The sequence below is a fragment of the Dendropsophus ebraccatus genome, chromosome 1 (genome assembly GCF_027789765.1).
Source record: "Dendropsophus ebraccatus isolate aDenEbr1 chromosome 1, aDenEbr1.pat, whole genome shotgun sequence".
NCBI lineage: Eukaryota > Metazoa > Chordata > Amphibia > Anura > Hylidae > Dendropsophus > Dendropsophus ebraccatus.
The window spans coordinates 135,761,494-135,780,963 of record NC_091454.1 but is presented as its reverse complement, the minus strand read 5'-3'; the positions used below and the strand labels follow the sequence as shown (position 1 = coordinate 135,780,963).

The window sequence follows — 19,470 nt, the reverse complement described above, 5'->3', positions numbered from 1 at the left end:
AACACTGGATTTCCTGTGTTTAGACTCTTAATCAAAAAAGGAGCAGAATACAGGAAGTGCAGTGTTTTACATGATAACTAAACATATATAATGAATGTATATTGCAAACTTGCTTTCTATCACATCTACCGTTGATTTAGATTTTGAAAGTTATAATGACAGCGACACTTTAACATAACATTATGTCATTTAACTAATTCATTTCACTATGTCTTGTTGACTTTTTATATGAATACTTGACCCATGCACACACACAGCTCTTAATCTTAAATACATAGGGGGAGATTTATCAAAGGGTGTAAAATTTAGACTGGTGGAAACTGGCCACAGCAACCAATCACAGCTCAGCTTTTAGCTCTGATGAAAGGAAAGAGAAGCTGTGATTGGTTGCTGTGGCCAGTTTGCACCTGTCTAAATGTTACACCCTTTGATAAATATCCCCCATAGTACTTATCTGCACAAGCTGTGATGAAGTTAAGATTTTGTCTCTTTAGGTTTGTGTTCAGCTCCATTTCATGGACATTATAGAAGATTATAGAAGTATCCATACAACTGACCAAGCTGTGCTCTTATCCCTTCATCTGCAGAACTACATAGAGATCCAGGACTCAGTAAGGCCCCACTGGAACTTGTTTTGTGGTCCTCCCTGTCTTTTAATTGTCCACATTTGGGAGTTTTGGCAGCAGGCAGTTTGACTGCTGCAGATCAACATATTGTAACAATCGTGACGCTGCCAAGTAGAGACGGAGCAGAGCGGATTGAGAGCATGAGCTCACCCAGACATCGTGTTACACTAAGAGAGCCAGCAGAAAGGGAACTGCGGGGGCTACCTGATCTCCCACTTTAACCCTTACCTACTAACATGAGGATTCTATTTTTAAGTGATCTAAAAATACATTCCTTGTTCAAATAATTTAGAAAAAAAAAAACATTGCAACGTTTCCAATACTGTCTGGTCCTGAAATTTATTTTAGTATAGAATTCTGAAAAGCATTGAAAACCAATGATTCCCATACCTGGACCATAAGCAATGGCTTTCTTTGGATGCAGCTGCTTAGATCGAAGTGGTGCACCAGGCTTCAGCTTTGCCTTGGGGAACTGGGACAGATAGGTCATTACCGAGTGTTCATCCACATTTGGATCCACAATCTCTTCAGGAGCGATAACCTAAAATCCATAGCAAAAATATAGCAAGATATTATTAGAGGCCATTATATATTATATTATATTATAAGATATTATATGCAGGCCATTCACCTAGCCTCTAATAACTACTAACTGACATAGCTTAGTCATCTTTAGGGATCCACTCTTTGTGGTAACAGGCTTGTAGTATTTATGATCCAAGTTTACTTCTCATTTGAGCAGAACAGTCTATATTCTACTACATTTTATTATAGTCATCCTTCATAAATTCATTATACGTTAAATGTTATTTGTTTGTATGCTCTCATTTACATAGCTACTGTGATTTTTGCCACAATGTCCTGAATCTTTGTTGTTGTGTTTAGCTTCTTTTCTATGAAAATCCCACACAAGCACAAGAAGATGAGATCATATTCAGTGATATTTTCCAGCGTGCAGATGTGCAACTAGTAAGGACTAAAGAATAACTGTGACAAGTACATTGATAATACAGATGCTCATTGATTGGGTCAGTAGCTACTAGCATACAAACTGTAGACAGTCACAGAAGTATAGAAACTTTGTATTTTACATATTTTATGTCTATTTACTTTAATAAAAATGCATTTGGCTTGTGCAAAGGAACACTAGGTTTCTAAGTCCTCTCACCTGTGGTACTCCGAGCCAGTCATCTGCTTGTTGCATTGCCTCCCTTGCATTCTCCACAGGCTGGTTGGGGTCCCATGCCTCCCAGTCTGGGCAGAGACCTACAAAAAGAAAGGTGCTTTTTTATTTCTTGTTTTACAATTATTATGCTCAACTTGCAGTACCACTGAATGATCTGTACATTGTAGACAAACTAGTAATCTTAAAGGCTTCCACATGGAGCTCTTGACTACAAATCAACCAGCAATGCTGACATGTATGTCCCTCTGATTGGTACCAAACAGTCCAGCCAAACAAATCAGGCAATGCTGCAGAGAAAAAGTTCATGTCCGATTATGGAATTCTTTTGTTGAATTCATAAATTAGATTTAGAATAGGCATATATTGGAGTACTCATCAGAGTAAAACTACAGATCACTGTGTGTACTGTAAATGTTTGGAGAGGGTTTCCATGTAAAACAGAAATTTACTCTACAGGGATGGTATAAAAATAAGTAAGGTCCTATAATCACAACCTTCAGTCCCCTACAGCCGTACACTGGCTCTCCTGGTCCTCCACGGGCTTCCACAGTCCTGTTACTTCAGGCTCCATATTACCTGCCTGCTCAGCCAATCAGTGACTGAGGCAGAACATTGCTTTGGTCACTGATTGGCTTAAAAAGCCAGTTCCTGTGTGGTTTCACAGGAATCTGGAAGAAGTGGAGACCAGCATACAACTGCGAGCACTAGTGCTGAAGTGGACCTGAGGTGATGAGTAAAGCATGCTTATAAATTTTTACACTACCACCAGCAGTGGAGGAAATTTTTTTTTCCCCCCAACAACCTCTTCAATCTTATATTACCACAAAATACTACAATGCTGTACTGCCATATAACAAATTGACAACTGTAAGGGCATCTTGGAATCAGTAATATGCAGGAGAATGAAGGATGAGGAATGAAGAACTGAGATGTATCCATGTGACTTGTTTTATCCACTAAGTAAGTGATTGTATAAACTGGGGTATATTCTCTCCCTCTTGCCTTATATGAGATTACACACTTCTCTCCTCCACCCTCCCTCTCTTTGGCAGGCAGACGGGCTGCTAAACTGGATAATGTTACAACTGCATTTCTCCCTTGTCATAGAAAGGAACAGGCAGTAGCATACTGTAACAGTGAAACCTGTTCTATGCCGCCTCCACATAAATGAACATTTAACCTGACCTGTCCACCTCAAACAACAGTAAAAACTTACTAACACATTCACAGATGTAGCTTTTAAGTCTTGGACCTTGATGCAATGGCTAGTAAAACTATTTGTTCTGCCATAAGTGGATACATTACATGATATAGGATTGATAGTCAGTATAGTGGGATTGATACAGTAAGTATACTAAGATCTCATCAGGGTGCAAATAGGTTTGCATTAGAGTCCCACAAACAATAACCGATGACAAGAGACTAAAGTAATACTAATGCTGATATAATCATTTATCTTTTATTTAGTATATGTATACAAAAGGCATATATTGAAAGAAAGCAGGAACACACATAGCACTGCCTTATTCCCACCCCAAACTATTCAGAGGGAGGAGATGTCCCAGAGATATCTAGGAATATTTCTGTCTATGACCTAATACTTGGATGCTGATCACAAAGCTCCAGATCACCAATGGTTTGGAGCACACTCTTCATATTATACTTCCTAACCTATATATTACCAAAAGAGAATGAAATATAGGCATAGCTGAGACTCTCTCCAGTGTCAGTACATCACAAATTTTTACAATTCTCTAAATTATAGCTGTCATTTCTAACACATGTTTTATGAGACATTGCCTTATTATGTAGCTTGTTTTAGCCTCGCCATTCACTTTTCATATTGTTTTCTGGCACTGATACAATATTTTGAACAGTTTAATTTTATTTTTCAGAACATGAATTCATAGTTCTTAGTTAATACGGTTGAAAAAAGACACATGTCCATCAAGTTCAACCAAGGAGGGGATGGATACAGGGAAGGGGGAGGGGTGATAGGTTCTATACATATGCATTTATATTATTTTGGTCTAAGAACTTGTCTAGGCCGGTTTTGAAGCCCTCTACTGTTTTTGCTGTGACCAGATCCTGTGGTAGACTGTTCCACAGATTCACAGTTCTCATGGTAAAGAAGGTTTGTCGCCTCCGGAGATTGAAACTTTTTTTCTCCAGGCGGAGGCAATGCCCCCTTGTCCTTTGAGGGGGTTTTACCTGGAACATCTTTTCCCCATATTTCTTGTAGGGGCCATTTATATATTTAAATAAATTAAATTAAACTTCACAACCCACTGGCACCTAAATCCCTATATTACATTTGTTAGAATCAATTTGCATTTCCAGTATGTCTATATTGAAAATGAACACTTACCTGGTGCGCAGTTATCTACCAGTGCACCCAGTGCCTTGCCGTCCTGCCAGTCCCTGTGGAAGTTACTGATGGGTAGCTGTGGTATCTTGTTCTGAATCCACCCCAGAAGTCTTTGCTTTGGTGTTTGCTTCTTGACATCATCTTCATCCTCATCTTCCCACATCGGCATAGAGATAGAGTAATGCAGAATGAGTGTCCAGATAAGACCTAAAATCAGTTTGAGATTTCCATCCACAATTGCTTTTGAATCTGCAAATAGAAAGAAAGTGACAAGATTGTTATTATTATAGTAACCATTTGCTTTATAATAATCCTTTGCTTTTAATCATTGTAAGATGGCAGGAGTTATATATAATTATCATGCCTGATCAAGCACTGGGCATAAGTGAACCCTTGGGCCATATAGACAGAATAGTTACACATAGTAATACAATAGTGGCTAATTTTTATAGTACTTAAATTTTTATTGAAAAGAAGGCAGTTTAAATGTCTCTGTACGTATATTAATATTAAATATTTAATATTTAATTGTGGATTATTTTATGTCAATTTACAGTACTTTCACTAATAACAGTGGATACAAAAGTAATTTTTTTTATTATATGGAAAAGGAGTTGTTTATCACACATGATGTTCATTTTCAAAAAATTATTTAAGCAACATCACAAAGTTTTCACAAAGCAATCGGGCGTATAGTCTATAAATCACACAGCTCAATTAGTTCCAAGGCCTATTAAAAGTATAATAACATTAAATGAATAACATGCTCATTAAATTCTCCCTTATTATACTTGTCATCTATATGTTGAGTACTCCTCAATACACACCCTGCTCCACCATACACCCAGTCACTAGATCACAGTATTATCTGTAGTCTGAATTTTAATCTGCTTTAAATATTTTTATGATTTTTATGAATTATGATATAATAACTTAATTTGTGTATTGTGTTGTGAAGTTGTATACGTAGCCAAAACAACCCCATAACTGTGTTAAGCAATCTCATGTGCAAATAAAATATTACTGCATTTTCACACTGTTTTTGCAAAGGCTGTCTAAGCATAGGCCAAAATATTATGTCTAGACAGAGGGATATCAACCTATGTTCTATTTGACCTGAAAACAGAAAACACAAAAAGGAGCTACATGTGTAACAACCAGGGGAGGTGAAAACTGGTTCCTCAAAGCAAGCTATTACATTATTATTATTATTATTATTATTATTATTATTATTATTACTATTATTATTATTATTATATTATCTCTTAAGGGTGCATTTACACACCATGGGTCTGTATATTAAAATAAAAGTGCCTACTATCGAAATGGCCACATCAAGAACTATCGGCAAGAGTTCCAGGGTTTCAGTTCGATATATTTTTATATGTAACTTGCTGTTATGATTCATTTTGGGCTTTCTTCACACTGACATCATGGTTTATGTCAATTTTCCATTGGTTCATACAGGCCGTCTAGTGTAGTCTACATTTAACCTTACAGACATATTTTAAGTCAATGAAACCTGACATTTAGTCAAAACTAAACTTACTGTATAACACTAACATGAACGGCACTCAAAATTACTATTTAATACCTTATTGGTGTTGTCTACATATGAATGAAAAAATACTTTTGCATAAACATAATTAAGACAGTGATTTCTGCGTATAAGAGGGAACATGTACAATAACTACATACACGCTATATTTTGGTAACAATCGAAACATGTTACCAAAAACAAGTAAACTGTGAGTACACAACCACTTCAGACTAAATGAGTAACCAATCTGCTGTATTCTATTTTCTTCTATTTTTTCCATAAACTAAAAGAACAAAAGAAAAGAGAATGCTCAGGAAAGCAATGGAAGTGGGATGTGGGAGGGTGTGAAGCGTTGGGGCAACAATTCTGACAGATGTACTGAGGCTAGAGAAGTGAGGAAAATGACAGGATGTGTTGCTATGTAATGTTTGTGTCACAGAAATAGCCTTTATTCTTTAAAGTAAAAGTGACCCCACAGATGATTGCCTCTACTTGTACATATATATGTATATAGGCCCACTTACACAAATTTTTTTCATTAACTTTTTTTTTTAACATTGTAACACACATAAAGAATGTTTTTGTGGCCTATTTATATGTTGAATTACATTGATTAAGCATACTTAAAATGATTGTAGAATTATATGTATGTCCCATCTAGTGCATGGTTCTGGCTAGCTAGATAGTGATGATGCTACCAAGGAATCTCCTCCCCAGTGATAATTAAAATGTCTATCACATGCTCAACCAAAAGTTTATAGTGATAGTTTTGCTTAGAATTAAGTGTAAATGTACACCACACCTAATAGCACATATGCACTTATATCTCATAACCGAGTGATAAAGTTTATCATGTATTACTGTAGGTGTGTACCTGTGTCACTAATCTTATTGTGAACCGCACTTGATATAGTGTCAGAATTGTGGTAACTACTTTTTTGGTATTCACACATGCCAGATGTATGTTTAGTAACTAAGAATATGTATAAATCTATAGGAATTTAGGGTATTACTGTATGTTGGTATGTACATGTGATTGCATTTATTGCTACTCCATGAATTATCTTCTTTGATAACTAACGTGTTTGCAACTTTCCAGTGTACGAAACCCTCACTCGTACGAATGGGCTGCAGTCACACTCGTCTTTTTTAAAGCTGCCACTGCAGGTTTTGAACTAAAACCAAAAGTGGATCCAGAAGGAAACAGAAATATAAGTCATCGCTTTATATTTTCCATTCTCCTCTCTTAGTGTTGGCTCAAAAACTGCAGTGTCACCTTTACAAAAATATTGCTGTGTATGACGGCAGCCCTAGGCTTGTTTCAAATGAGTGCATTTTGTGTCTGTATTAAGGCTGAAGGTACTAACCCAACCATGGGTAGACACACATCCTGGTCGAGACTTGCAGCCTGAATACGGATGCAAAAAGGTCACATTATGCTGTTATAAAAGTTTTTTCTTTCTTGAATTCCGTCTTCAGTCTGGCTTAAACATCAAGGTGAAAAATACTGAAGTGTGAATGGGGCCATAGGGTATTCCAGGAAAAAGTATATGGATACGCACAGTACACAAACTTAACACATTTACACTAGAAGGTAAAAAGATTGTCTGGGGACAGCTGCCATAATAAAAGAATGCTGTTGTGACTCCAGATCTGCAGGCTTTCGTGTTCTCAGCTGTTTCCTGCTGTAGAATTAGGACCAACTGTTGAAGTTTCTGGACCAAGTGGGTGACACCTGTCACTGAGCCAGCTAGCCTTCACCACCTGCCCTAGAGCAGTAATCCCACTGCTGTTACCCCATAGTCTCATCTGCTATGTAACTTAGCAAAAGAGGCAAATAATGCATGAAAAGTGTCTATACTACTTAAAAAATGTACTGAGTTAAACAAGAGGCAAAGTGTCACTCCCTAATCTGTCAGCAAATCCCAAATAAATTTTTGTTACCTTAGGGTGCATTCACACGTACAGGATCTTCAGCAGATTTGATGGCGCAGATTAATAGTTGTAGATTCAAAGCAAATCGAAACTGGGCCAACCTGCTGCGAATCTGCTGCAGATTCAAATCTACGCCATCAAATCTGCTGCGGATCCTATACATGTGAACGCACCCTTAAAAACAATATGAATCAGATGTGACTATTACCAGATCTCTATTCATTTATAATGAATGAATAGTTGTCAGAGACCCACATCTACAGATAGTAACATGGTCTTGTTAGGCTCTCTATATAACTCCAGACAAAATATTCCAAAATATGCTTTCAAGATACATTAATGGGAGATCATAATAGAAGATGAAGAAAAGTTTTTATAGCCATGATACTTATCTAAAGTATAGGCCATATTTCGCTACAGGTTTAATCCAATGGAATATACAAAGAGTGGAAATGTAACGTCTCTAGAACGCCAAGTGGAAGCCCACAAGTGAGTCAGTCTGACTAGCTTTTGGACAACACTTATGTTGAGTAGGAGCACAGGTGATTTGTTTAAGGAGAGTTACACAGTTGTTACATGTGTCACTTGTCATCGGTGAACTAGTGACAGCTGTCAGCTGACTTTCTGAAAGCAGCTGGACCTTTTAGGTAGCTTCTTCACATCAAAAAGCTTGCAGGACTGTGAATAGGTTTCGAGCTATAAATTCTGTCAGTTCTTTGTTTGGTGTAGTCATGGAGCTAAAAATGGCTGAACCACATTCTCATTCACATGAATATTTGTAAAGCATCTGGGTGCCACATTTGCATGTTTTCTTCGTGTCTGACAGTTTTCAGTGTGCAGATGTGGTTTATTTAGTCAGGCCATTCCAGCTGACATTGACATTCACATATTTTAATGCTCAGAGTTTGCATATTTGGCACATGTCCAGGATATTTTGTGCCATTTTCTGATTCTTAGATGTATATGTGTCTCAGAATACTATTTGTTTCTCTGTTATCAGTACCATACAAATAAATTCACGTCAGTGAAACTTGAATAGAACATATTTACTTATCTTCAAATGTTATACAGTGGTCCCTCAACATACGATATTAATTGGTACCAGGACGACTATTGTTTGTTGAGACCAAAGCTCTATGGAAAACTGGTAATTGGTTCTAAAAATTTTAAGGCAAATAAGCAGCTAACTTATATGGATACAGCAAGTTCTTACATACAACAGTCAGAAAGAGCTACAAGAGACTCAAAATTTCGTTCTATGTAGAAGACTGGAGAAATTTCAGGGTTTTGTACAGATCACGCAGGGTCCCAGAAAAATAAAATGAAGCCGCCCTCACCTGGTGCCCAATGGTGCAACTCATCCTGTCACAGGTAAAGAGCAGTACAGGACATGTAGTATCACACTGTACTGTAGGGAGGAGATACCAGACAGCCAACCAGTGCATACACTTCACTAATACTGGGATTTTACCAGTAAAGTGGCCACTTTTATTGGTCGATCAGCTAGGTTTTTTTACATGTTCTGCAGATCTGAACTCTCTGTAGCATTGTATGTTGAGTCTGGTCTCAAGTTACGATGATCCAAAAAGGAACATTGTATGTTGAAAATATTGTATCTTGAGGCCATTGTAAGTTGAGGGAACACTGTACATTACTTGTTGTGTAGATCATGGTTTCTTGGAACATATAATGCCAGTAATTCCGAGTGTAATGGCTGTGTGGATATTTATAACACTATGACATTGCATTCATTTCTAAATGCTGAATGCTCTATTTGCTCAGACAACAGGTGACACAAAGCAGTTATACACTTCAGCTAGAATTGCTTGCTGGAATTCAGGTGGACAACTGAAGATAGTGGAGTCAGGAATCAGCAAAAAGAAGAGGTAAAATGACCATTGAAGGTAAATGAAAGTAATAAAAGATATACTAGGTAACAGACAGAAACTTTTATGTGAAGCAGTACTAGTAGCAGGACATATTCATCGTAGTATATACCATAAAGACAGATCATACAGCTTCTTGGAAAGAGGGGGCCAAGTCCTGGTTGTCTTATTAAGCTTCCTGTTTCAGGAATCCTCTCTACAGAGGTGCTGTATTGTTATAAAACTATAGGTAAGTAACTATCCCAAGGACCCTATGACATGGATTAATCTGCCGAATCAGGCCAATTCGGGCAGATATCGCTCTTTGTAATAAAGACAACAATCGGCCGAAGAGCTGATCATTGGCTGATCGTTGTCTTTCACCAAGTTTAAAAATAATATAAAGTTATACTTACCTGTCCAGGATCCCCCTTTGTACTTCTGGCTTTTCCCAGCATTCCCTGCAGCCGCCTTTAGCCCTATCTCTTCAGTGACAGGCCGCTCAGCCAATCACTGGCCGCAGGGCTGACCCATCTCAGTCAGTGATTGGCTGAGTGGCCTGTCACTAAAGGGACAAAGCCAAAATAGTCAGCGGTGGCTGCTGTGAGCAGGGAGCACAGAAAAAAGGCAGCAGGACATGGGGGGAACACGAGTAAGTACGCATCTTTTATTATTTTTTTTTGTGAAAGCAAGGGTTGCATAGATATCGCTAATGATGCTTGTGGAGCCCTTAACACATGATTATTGAGCCGAGTAACAGACTCAGGTAAGAGAGCACTAATCTAGCAGATAGGCACTCACTTACAGTGCAATGTCTGGCCATCTAATACGGCTCTAAGAGCCACCGAAAGATTATGGAAAAGAAATTCAAGGCCACACCTGACATTATCATGAGGGGCTTAATGTGACCGTTTATATATGCCATTAAGTGGGGTCTCCTTATTCCCATGGATTATTGTCATACTGTTATCCACTTAACCTCTAGTGTATGATTTTTTTTGTTACTGTTTAGAAGACACTGAAAACTTGAATATCATTTATACTGGTGTGTGTGTTTTAGGGTGTAACATGATATATTACTCTTACTCTCTAAATTGTTCTTGGGTTACTTAAACTATGGGTCTTTCCAAGCCTGACTTTCTCGAACCCTCTCTGCTATTTGCTGTGTCACTGACGGAGACTTTTTTTGTCCCCATTGGCAGCTTCAAGAGTACAAGGAAAGGAGACCAGTGACAGCTGTCTCCCAGGATGCCAGGGTGGAAGGAAGGAGCCATGCCAAAACCAGTCCATTAAACCGTTCACTGCAGTACTAGGGGACAACCTGCCATCTATAATTAGTGCCTGTATATATTTATTAACATTAGCTATTGCTGGATAAAACACTAATGCTGCCATAACCAGAGAAATATTATGCTCACAGTATGTAATAAAATATTAGTGGTACAATCAGGCATTTGGTTTAGATTTCAGATACTTTGTAAAGTGTAAAGCAAAATACTGACAGGGTCAAAATTAGGTGTAACCCAGAACAAAGTAGGCGCAGGAGGAGGCAACACCTCCTCCCCGCATTGCCATTCACCCTGCTCCACACCAGCCCATCAGGAGCTTATGTTTGGCATAAGCCTGGGAAAAGATAAAAATTTGCATTGATAAATGTGCCCCTATGTATGCTTAGGCATCTAGCACCACTCTACAGGGCGACTTCTTTTAAAATATAATTGGTCAACTATACTTATACCTACCATTTACCACTGTAAATGATAAAAAGCATGAATATCATTAAATACCTTTTATGAATATGTGTTATAAATGTATATTAGAATAGAAACCTAACAAATGTATACACAGGCTTATACTCAGAGATCACATTATACCTTGCTGTAATATTATCCTTAGCAGTCGATTATAAAGGCAGAGTGGATGGATATATACTATAATAGACATATTATGATATGTTCTAATCAGTTGTTGGACAGAGAAAGTGGCTGTGACAGGATGACATCTGCATTGGATGCTCTGCTTGGGGCTTCTGTCACAGATTCTGTTCGGCAGTGGTGGATGGAGTTGACTGGTCTGCTACACAAGGATATCATCAGAGTCCAAGGGACCACAATGACCATCAGGATTCACTGGATTTTAACTGGACAAATAAATAGTGTTTAATATGTCAGTTCTTTGAGCTTAGAGTGGAGGCACATGAGCCCTCTCATAGAGATGCGGTCTGACACTGAAGCAGGCGGAATTCCACCCCATTTGCTTAGTGTGAACATACCCTTACAATGTAAACCTATAGAGTGAGCAAAAACTTCATGAAGACATTATCACTGCATATCAGGAGTCCATATAGGTCTACATTTAGGCGGAGTATTTGTTAATAGGGGTAATAATTATTTACTGTAGAAGCCCCAGTTTCATAACTAATTAATTACTACTTCATATGTCGCCAGAGTACACATATGTTCAGAATATTGTAAGTAAAATCCGCTTCATCACACTAACCATAAACAGCCAGCTCTGGCATAAACATTCCATCTACTTAGTAAGAGGCTCCAGGGAACAGCTCTCTGTTCTCGTGTCCATGTCAGAGATGATAATGTACACAATACTAAGATGGCATATGTTATCATTCTTAATATGTATACATTATATATTCCATTGTTCTAGTCACACGTTAGTTCCTTCAAATAGCATGTCAAACATGTGAAGGGTAAAAGTTCATGTGGATAAAATGGACATTAAAAGGGGAGGTTTTAGTATTGGCCATTAGTGATCAGGATAAGTGATCATGAACGTTCAATATGTATTTGTATTCAGTATTATGGCTCTTTTATGTTCCACATGGCTGGTCATGTGTTAGTGGTACAGCCCATACACTGACCCTCTCCTTTCTCTCTGTACATTGTATAGAAGATTCCTCCATATGGCAGCCCTGTGATGTCATCTTGGGACCTCTAATAATAGTAGCTTCAAAGGTGAACAAAAACATATCTATTAGATGAAGCTTTGCTACTGTGCATACAATGTATATAGACAGTAATTGCTTCTTAATGGAGCAATTATTTTTAATATCCATGGGAACATGTATCACAGTCTGCGCAAGACAAGACACCACTGTCTTCACAAATCTTTTGTGATTTTTTTTTACTTAATGTTGGGCTTGCTGAGTGGGCAGAACTTGGCTTAAAGTGAGGTACAGTGGAGGTATAGCTCCCTGCAAGCTCCTAGTTAGCAAAAAATTCAGAAGAAGGGTGAACAGTGATCAGTGTAACTACCCGATTTATTAAAAGACAATCTTGATAAGTTCCCCCCATAAACTAGAAAGTTAGTTTATTTGTATTAACATGACTTTGATGGCCAATACCAAATTATTTAACTTTAGGCATCCCCTTTAAGGGGTTTTCCCAAGATTGGAATTAGAGATGAGCGAATCGCTCATCTAAATGAAGCAAAGCGCTCCACTCATCAAATCGACCGTCTGTCAGTTCTGCTCCGCCCCCTGTCACTCCACCCCGGGTGCCGGGGAAAATGGATCCAATCATGGGAAACTGGGAGAATCCTTGCAGGATTGGAACCAGCTTTTCCCAGCATCCTGGGAGGAATGGCAGGGGGCGGAGCAGAACTGACAGACAGCCGACTTGATGAGCTGAGCGTAGAATGCATACCCTGTTAACAGTATATTGGATTGATTTGTAATAAGTGATGCTTTATCCAATAATAAATATAAAGTTCTATCATCAGTAGAGCACCAGCGCACAAGCTTAGATGTTGTTTTATTCTCTATGGGACTTCTGAAGATAGCTGATCCCTGTACTGGGCTTAAAAGTTTAAATCTTGGGATTACCCCTTTAAGTTTATGTCAGCCTGTTCATATTTCTGTTATCTTTAATTCTATGGAAACCCCTATTTGTGAACTGATAGACTAAATAGTAGACACACAGCATGCATCCATCCATGTAGACGCACTGTATCTGTTACAGACACCTTGAGATATTAGATCAGTGCTTCAGGCCAAATGAAGTAATAATAGCAAAATATGCCAGCACAGAGAGACACAATAGTCCAGAACTGATTTATGCAGCCATTTATCTCCATTGGGTTCTGATACACCTGTCGCTTGCACACTACTTGCACTACTTTACTGGTAGTTGTGAGAATATTTCACTTGGATGTATCATAGCAACCCTAATATCGATTCCTGTGACTATTCATTTAACCATTGAATTTAACCAGACAAGTATGCTACAACAGTGTATAAAAATGCATTATATAATTCCAAACAATGCAAGCAATAGCTGGATGCTGTTTTTCTCCATCCAAGTTATTGCAATAAACATCCCATAAGGGAATACAATATGGGAAATTTTCCTGCTACTCAGTTACAGTAAGGAAGCCAGATATCAATAGCAACAATAGCACCAGCCATTATCATGTAAAGCAGCTAAATCACCGGTGAACTCCAGTCCACAAGTTCTACTTTTCTTGTAACAATTCTATTTACTCTGTGGTCATTTCCTTTTAATATTTGCATTTTAGGATGGTAACTAAAGGGCAACCATTACAGATAACTTTAAAGGGGGCATTCCTATCTCAGCTTGTTTGCTCTACCCATAGGACAGAAGTGGCAATTGCATCTACGTTCTTCTATCCTATGGATTGGGGATAGCAAACTGAGAAGAAAGGGATTTTCAATCAAAACCGGTAGTTCATCAAAAACACAGCAAAGTGCAAATCTTTCCATTATAGTTTTTCTCTCTGTTGGTTCCACATCTGGTTTTGGCTAAAAGTACTAACCAAAATACTGTATATGTAAACTCAGCCTGATTGTCATTATTTAAGCTACTTAGGAAGTGCTAATTGATGTCAATTGATGTGTGTAGCCGTAAAAAACTACTCATCCAGTACCTAAGTACAGTACAAAAAAAGCAGGGTAGTCTCCTAGTAATAGTTATTTAACAACAAAGCTCCTATATAAATGCAGAATTATATGGGCCTGTACTTTCAACTGCGGATAATACACTACTGCCAGGTGTATCCTCATTAAATTGCAATTTTCCTTCCTCAGTGGTTATCAGTACAGTCTACCACCAGGTCTTACGGCTCCATCACACAGGCTCATTTCCCAAAATTGCCTTGTGTACAAGGTACAGCAACCAGCTAACAAATTAGCAAAACATTCATTTGACATGTCAAAAAAGCTCATTCAAATGATGAAAGCAAAGAGCCATCCAGTCCAGTAATTCTTTATGTGGCGCTTCCCATGTACTTGTCTCGCTCAATGAGAGATGATCTATAAAATCAGCACTCCTTTACATTATAAGAGGGTAATTAGATACTTGTCAAGCAAACAATTCTCCAAGAAACCAGAACATCCTATCCAAGACTTGGCCTTCACATCTCCTGAAATGTTACAGATGGCAAACAATGTATTTTGGTCAGTATTCTGCAAGTCAAAAACACAGAAGAGGTACAGATCTTTCTATTCTACCTTTTAAAATTAGTTTCTACTTCTGGTTTTGCTGTGTCCAGTTGAAGCTTGGCTTTATACTTAGCCCATGTGTTTCTTCTCTATCTTGAAGTATCTTCTTCTATATTCATATTCCTCAGAGAATTCCTTGTATAACTGATTGCCGTCTGTCTTCAAAGTTGGATTGGCATGCATTCTTGGTATACATTTGTTGAGTATAAATAACCCTTCAGCTGGGCGTGTATATATAAATATGCAATTATGTGTATAAATACCGAAGGCTTATATATTTGTCGACTAACAAATATTTCTGGTACTTAAAAACAAATACAAATAAATAATTTCACATAGGGCTCTTCTTTTAAGCTACTTAAACTTGAATGTCACCAGTCTTTTGTGTTTTAGAAGATCTAGAAATAATGGAGCTCGATCTAGGTTATGGTATCAGAGTATATTGAGCCAAGGCAGATTTCTGTGACTGTCCCATTCATGTGAATAGTGCTTGTCCTCAAATCAACCCAACCTAATTAAGATGAATGAAACTTGCAGCAAATGATGCCCAAAAAAGTGTATGCTGGCTGAATGTGTCTATTATTACGTTATAAGACTACTATTCACAGCAAAGTTATATGAAACGCATCTTACTGTATGTCTGCAATTTTTCACACATAGTAGGGTTGGGCATCCTAATGCTTATAAGTGTCTAAGACATCTGTATAGTGGAGGATTATGGGTGCCACAAATACTGAAAGCACTTGGCCATTTTAAGGGGAGTACTGGCTCTTTATTTGGAACAACATCCTTGGATATTACATATGATAGCTCATTATCATAGATGTTTGATCTGAACACTGTACAGGTCACCTTGCTCTTGCTAGTAGAAAAGTTAGGGGTGCACAGCAGGACTGGGTGGTGCTGGTTACGGATGGATCTTCATCCAAATATAATCCAATATAAAGACTCTAGCACTCGTTTTCATATGCAAAGTGTTCAGACGTTTATTTACAGCGTGAAAAAAGGCAAGGCCAGGAAATATACAATCATTGCTAAATACTTTGGATTATGGCGACAGTGGACGTTTCGACCCTGTCCAGGGTCTTTCTCAACGTCGCTTGGTGTATAGAAGGGAGATGCGCTCCTGGCGCTGGTCTGTGGCGTATCAAGCGCTGTGTCGACACAGCGCTTGATACGCCACAGACCAGCGCCAGGAGCGCATCTCCCTTCTATACACCAAGCGACGTTGAGAAAGACCCTGGACAGGGTCGAAACGTCCACTGTCGCCATAACCCAAAGTATTTAGCAATGATTGTATATTTCCTGGCCTTGCCTTTTTTCACGCTGTAAATAAACGTCTGAACACTTTGCATATGAAACCTTGCTCTTGCTACACGTTTCTGATGGCTGTACAATATAAGTTTGAGATGTAAAATGTAATCTAGATAGTAACATAGGTATAACCCTTAGTCTTGTGTCAGGAGCCGTCCTTCACGCTACGTTCCCAGTATTGCTGGAGTGTGCGGCCGGCCCCCTGCAAGCTCCAATGGCGTCCCTGGCAACTCTTTGAGTGTGACTAAGCTAGCGTTGTATACTCATTATTATTCCCTGGTTTTCCTGATTTTGGCTTGACTTTTAACTATTACCCTAAGTTCTTATTTTGTACCGTGATGACCGATAGATTGTGACCCAGCTAGCTGACCTGCAAATATTGTGTTTGTCTCGTTTCTGTTTAGTGTTCCACTTGTACCAGCGTAGTTCCAGTCTTCAGGTTGGAGCCAGCCTGCTAAGGAGCCGATCACTCCAAGAGGAAGGGACAGTGGGGCGGGTGCAAGCGTTAGGGCTTCACCTGTCCTGTGTCTGGGTCCCAGTCCTGACATCCTGCTTATTCTTTTCTCACACAAAATGTCAGCTGTATCAGTAATGACAATGCTGCTCTGTGTCACCGACACCTGTCAAATCTCTTCAGAGTGTGTGTGTGTGGGGGGGAGGGGGAGTTGGCTTATCTCTTCCAGCTCTATGCCTACAGAGAAGTCTGCTTATTGTTAGAGAACATTGCTGATACCATTCAACATTTCTGTTATTCTTAATAGGGTTGTCTGGGCAGTGGGTGCTTTTTACCAAGTTCCTGGGTCCTCTTCTTTGCTACTTCCAGTGATGCGCCATGTGAACAGCAAATGCCCGCTTAGCATATACAACATCCACCGATGAGCAGGCATTTCATGTCTGCACAACCTATCAATGAAGTTAGTAAAAAAGAGGACCAAGGCATTTGGAATCTCAGCAGGAGCAGGGGAACAGGACAGGTAAGTATAGAGCTTTGTTATTTTAAGTGCAGCCGCAGTAACGTAATAAACCCTCCTACCTAGGCAACACCTTCATATGTTACACATTACTTTAGCTGTGTTACAGATAATTAAAAACATAGAATCCTAGAAGATTATTTTCTCCCAGGCATAAGTGCTTGGGAACACACACGCTGCAGAGAGAGAAAGACAGCTAAATAACTACTTGCATACAGAAATCTGCCAAAAAATGACATATTCCAATGTAAATGGTGCCGTTCCTTATGTACACATAGAGGAAATATTATCCTATAAAGTAATTTGAAATGACAGGTACTCTTTAAAGACTCACTGGAAAATGCCTGCTCAGCCAATTACTAGCCGCATTAACAATCCTCTGAAGCCAGTGATCGGCTGAGTTGTACATTTAAACAGTAACTCATGTGTCAGGGACCAGAAAGTTGTGAGTACTGGGAACCTGATGTTTGTTTTTTTAAATTTTAATATGACCCCTTAAAAAAGTAGACAACCCCTTTAGGCTGGTGTCATACACTACGATTTTTGGAAAACTGTCACTGCAGTTTTAGTAGCGGTTTTCTAAGCCAAAGGCAGTAGTGTATCCAACAGGAAGAAGACATTTATGTCTTTCTTTTATATTCCCTGTTCATTTTGAATCAGCAGCCGGCTTTGTCTGTAAAAAGAAAATGCCACAAAAACAAGTTTTTTCAAAGAACACTGTGACACGGGCAGATGCCTAATGGCTGGGAAAACAACCCAATTGTGCTACTGGTCCTCTTGCCACATTGAAAAATCCTGGCAAATATAGCCAGCTTTATTGGCAATATTGTTGTACATTCTCTATAGATTCTTCTTAGATTTCTAAAAAGTATTTTGGTAGCATGGGGTGAGGTTTTAGATGTGCGGAATTCTTTAAGTAGAAAAGAATTAAGTAGATGGAATTTAAGGAATCATCTGACAACTGTTTGTAAAAAAACAAGCAACATACATACATTACACATGCTGTTATGTGGTGCACTCCCTAGTGCCCATGTGTCTAAGATGGGATATCAGTCTGTGATCCCAATTAGTGACAGGCAATGAAAGTTATTACATTAAATATTGTGACAATTTATAAAGGGTGGGTTCACGCTGCATTTTTACTGTGCGTTTTATGAATCAGTTTAATGGGAAAAAAACGGATGAGAAAACTGATGCATTTTTTCATTGACTTCCATTATGACAAAAAAAAAGGGATCAGTTTTTTTAGCATACACAAAAATTGTGGTCAACCTCTGGTGAAAAGAGTCAAAGAGGTCTTCCCTAGCTCCTGATGTGCAGCAAGTTGGAATGCCTCCTCTCTTCCCACTCCCATTCCTATCTCTACTTGATTGGCAGTCAGATGGAAGTTGAGTCCTAAGCAGGACCAGGTATGAGAGGAAAGGAGGTCTTACAGTCCTAAATAGTTCAGGGTCTTGGGAGAGACTCTTTGCACTTGAGAATAAAAGGATTTTTCTACTTTCTACCAGAAGCACAGATGGATAAATAAAAGGTGCCATGTGTCTCCATAATAACTATTTTAGAAGAAGGTGGCCATGTTTTTCTAATGTTGGATAAACCCTCTAAAGGGGTTTATCCAGCGCTACAAAAGCATGACCACTTTCCTCCAGAGACAGCACCATTCTTGTCTCCAGTTTGGGTGGGGTTTTGCTGCTCAGTTCCATTGAAGTGAATGGAGCTTAATTGAAAACCGCACCTGAACTGGAGACAACAGTCATGTTGTCTCTGGAAGAAAGTGGCCATGTTTTTGTAGCACTGGATAACCCCTTTATGCTCTGTAACGGTCTGTCAGCAGATCAATATAGTGATCTTGTTTCTGAGCTTTCTTTTAACAAGTATTTACACAGCCTAATCTATTGCAGGCAAGGCTGCAGATTTCCCATTAACATGGGTGATGTGCAGCCGACAACAATGCTTACAGTTCCTGACTCTAATATCTGTTAAGCCAACAAACTAAATCATGGTCACTCTTTTACATGGGACAGTTATCTGGGACAAGTTCTCCTATGAACAATCATTCTAATGATCGGCTAATATAAAAGGGCTTGAGGTTGTGAGGTGCGGCCTCCATGAATTCAACTTGGTTTTCCACCACATTCCACAGATGTTTGATCAAATGAAATCTAGTGACTTTGGAGCCAGAACACATA

At 38.7% G+C, this 19,470-nt stretch overlaps 1 protein-coding gene across 2 annotated transcripts in view; it reads right to left on the bottom strand.

The window, feature by feature from the left end:
• The window catches only part of FLNC (filamin C), a 56,504-nt gene that overhangs the window by 33,426 nt on the left and 3,608 nt on the right, over window positions 1-19,470 (bottom strand). For both annotated transcript variants that reach the window (XM_069979406.1, XM_069979414.1), the window contains exons 2-4: window positions 4,181-4,429; window positions 1,795-1,892; window positions 1,017-1,167 (exon numbers count right to left, since the gene is read on the bottom strand). In XM_069979406.1, coding sequence (XP_069835507.1) covers window positions 1,017-1,167; window positions 1,795-1,892; window positions 4,181-4,429 — 498 coding nt within the window. The remainder of the gene's footprint in view (window positions 1-1,016; window positions 1,168-1,794; window positions 1,893-4,180; window positions 4,430-19,470) is intronic.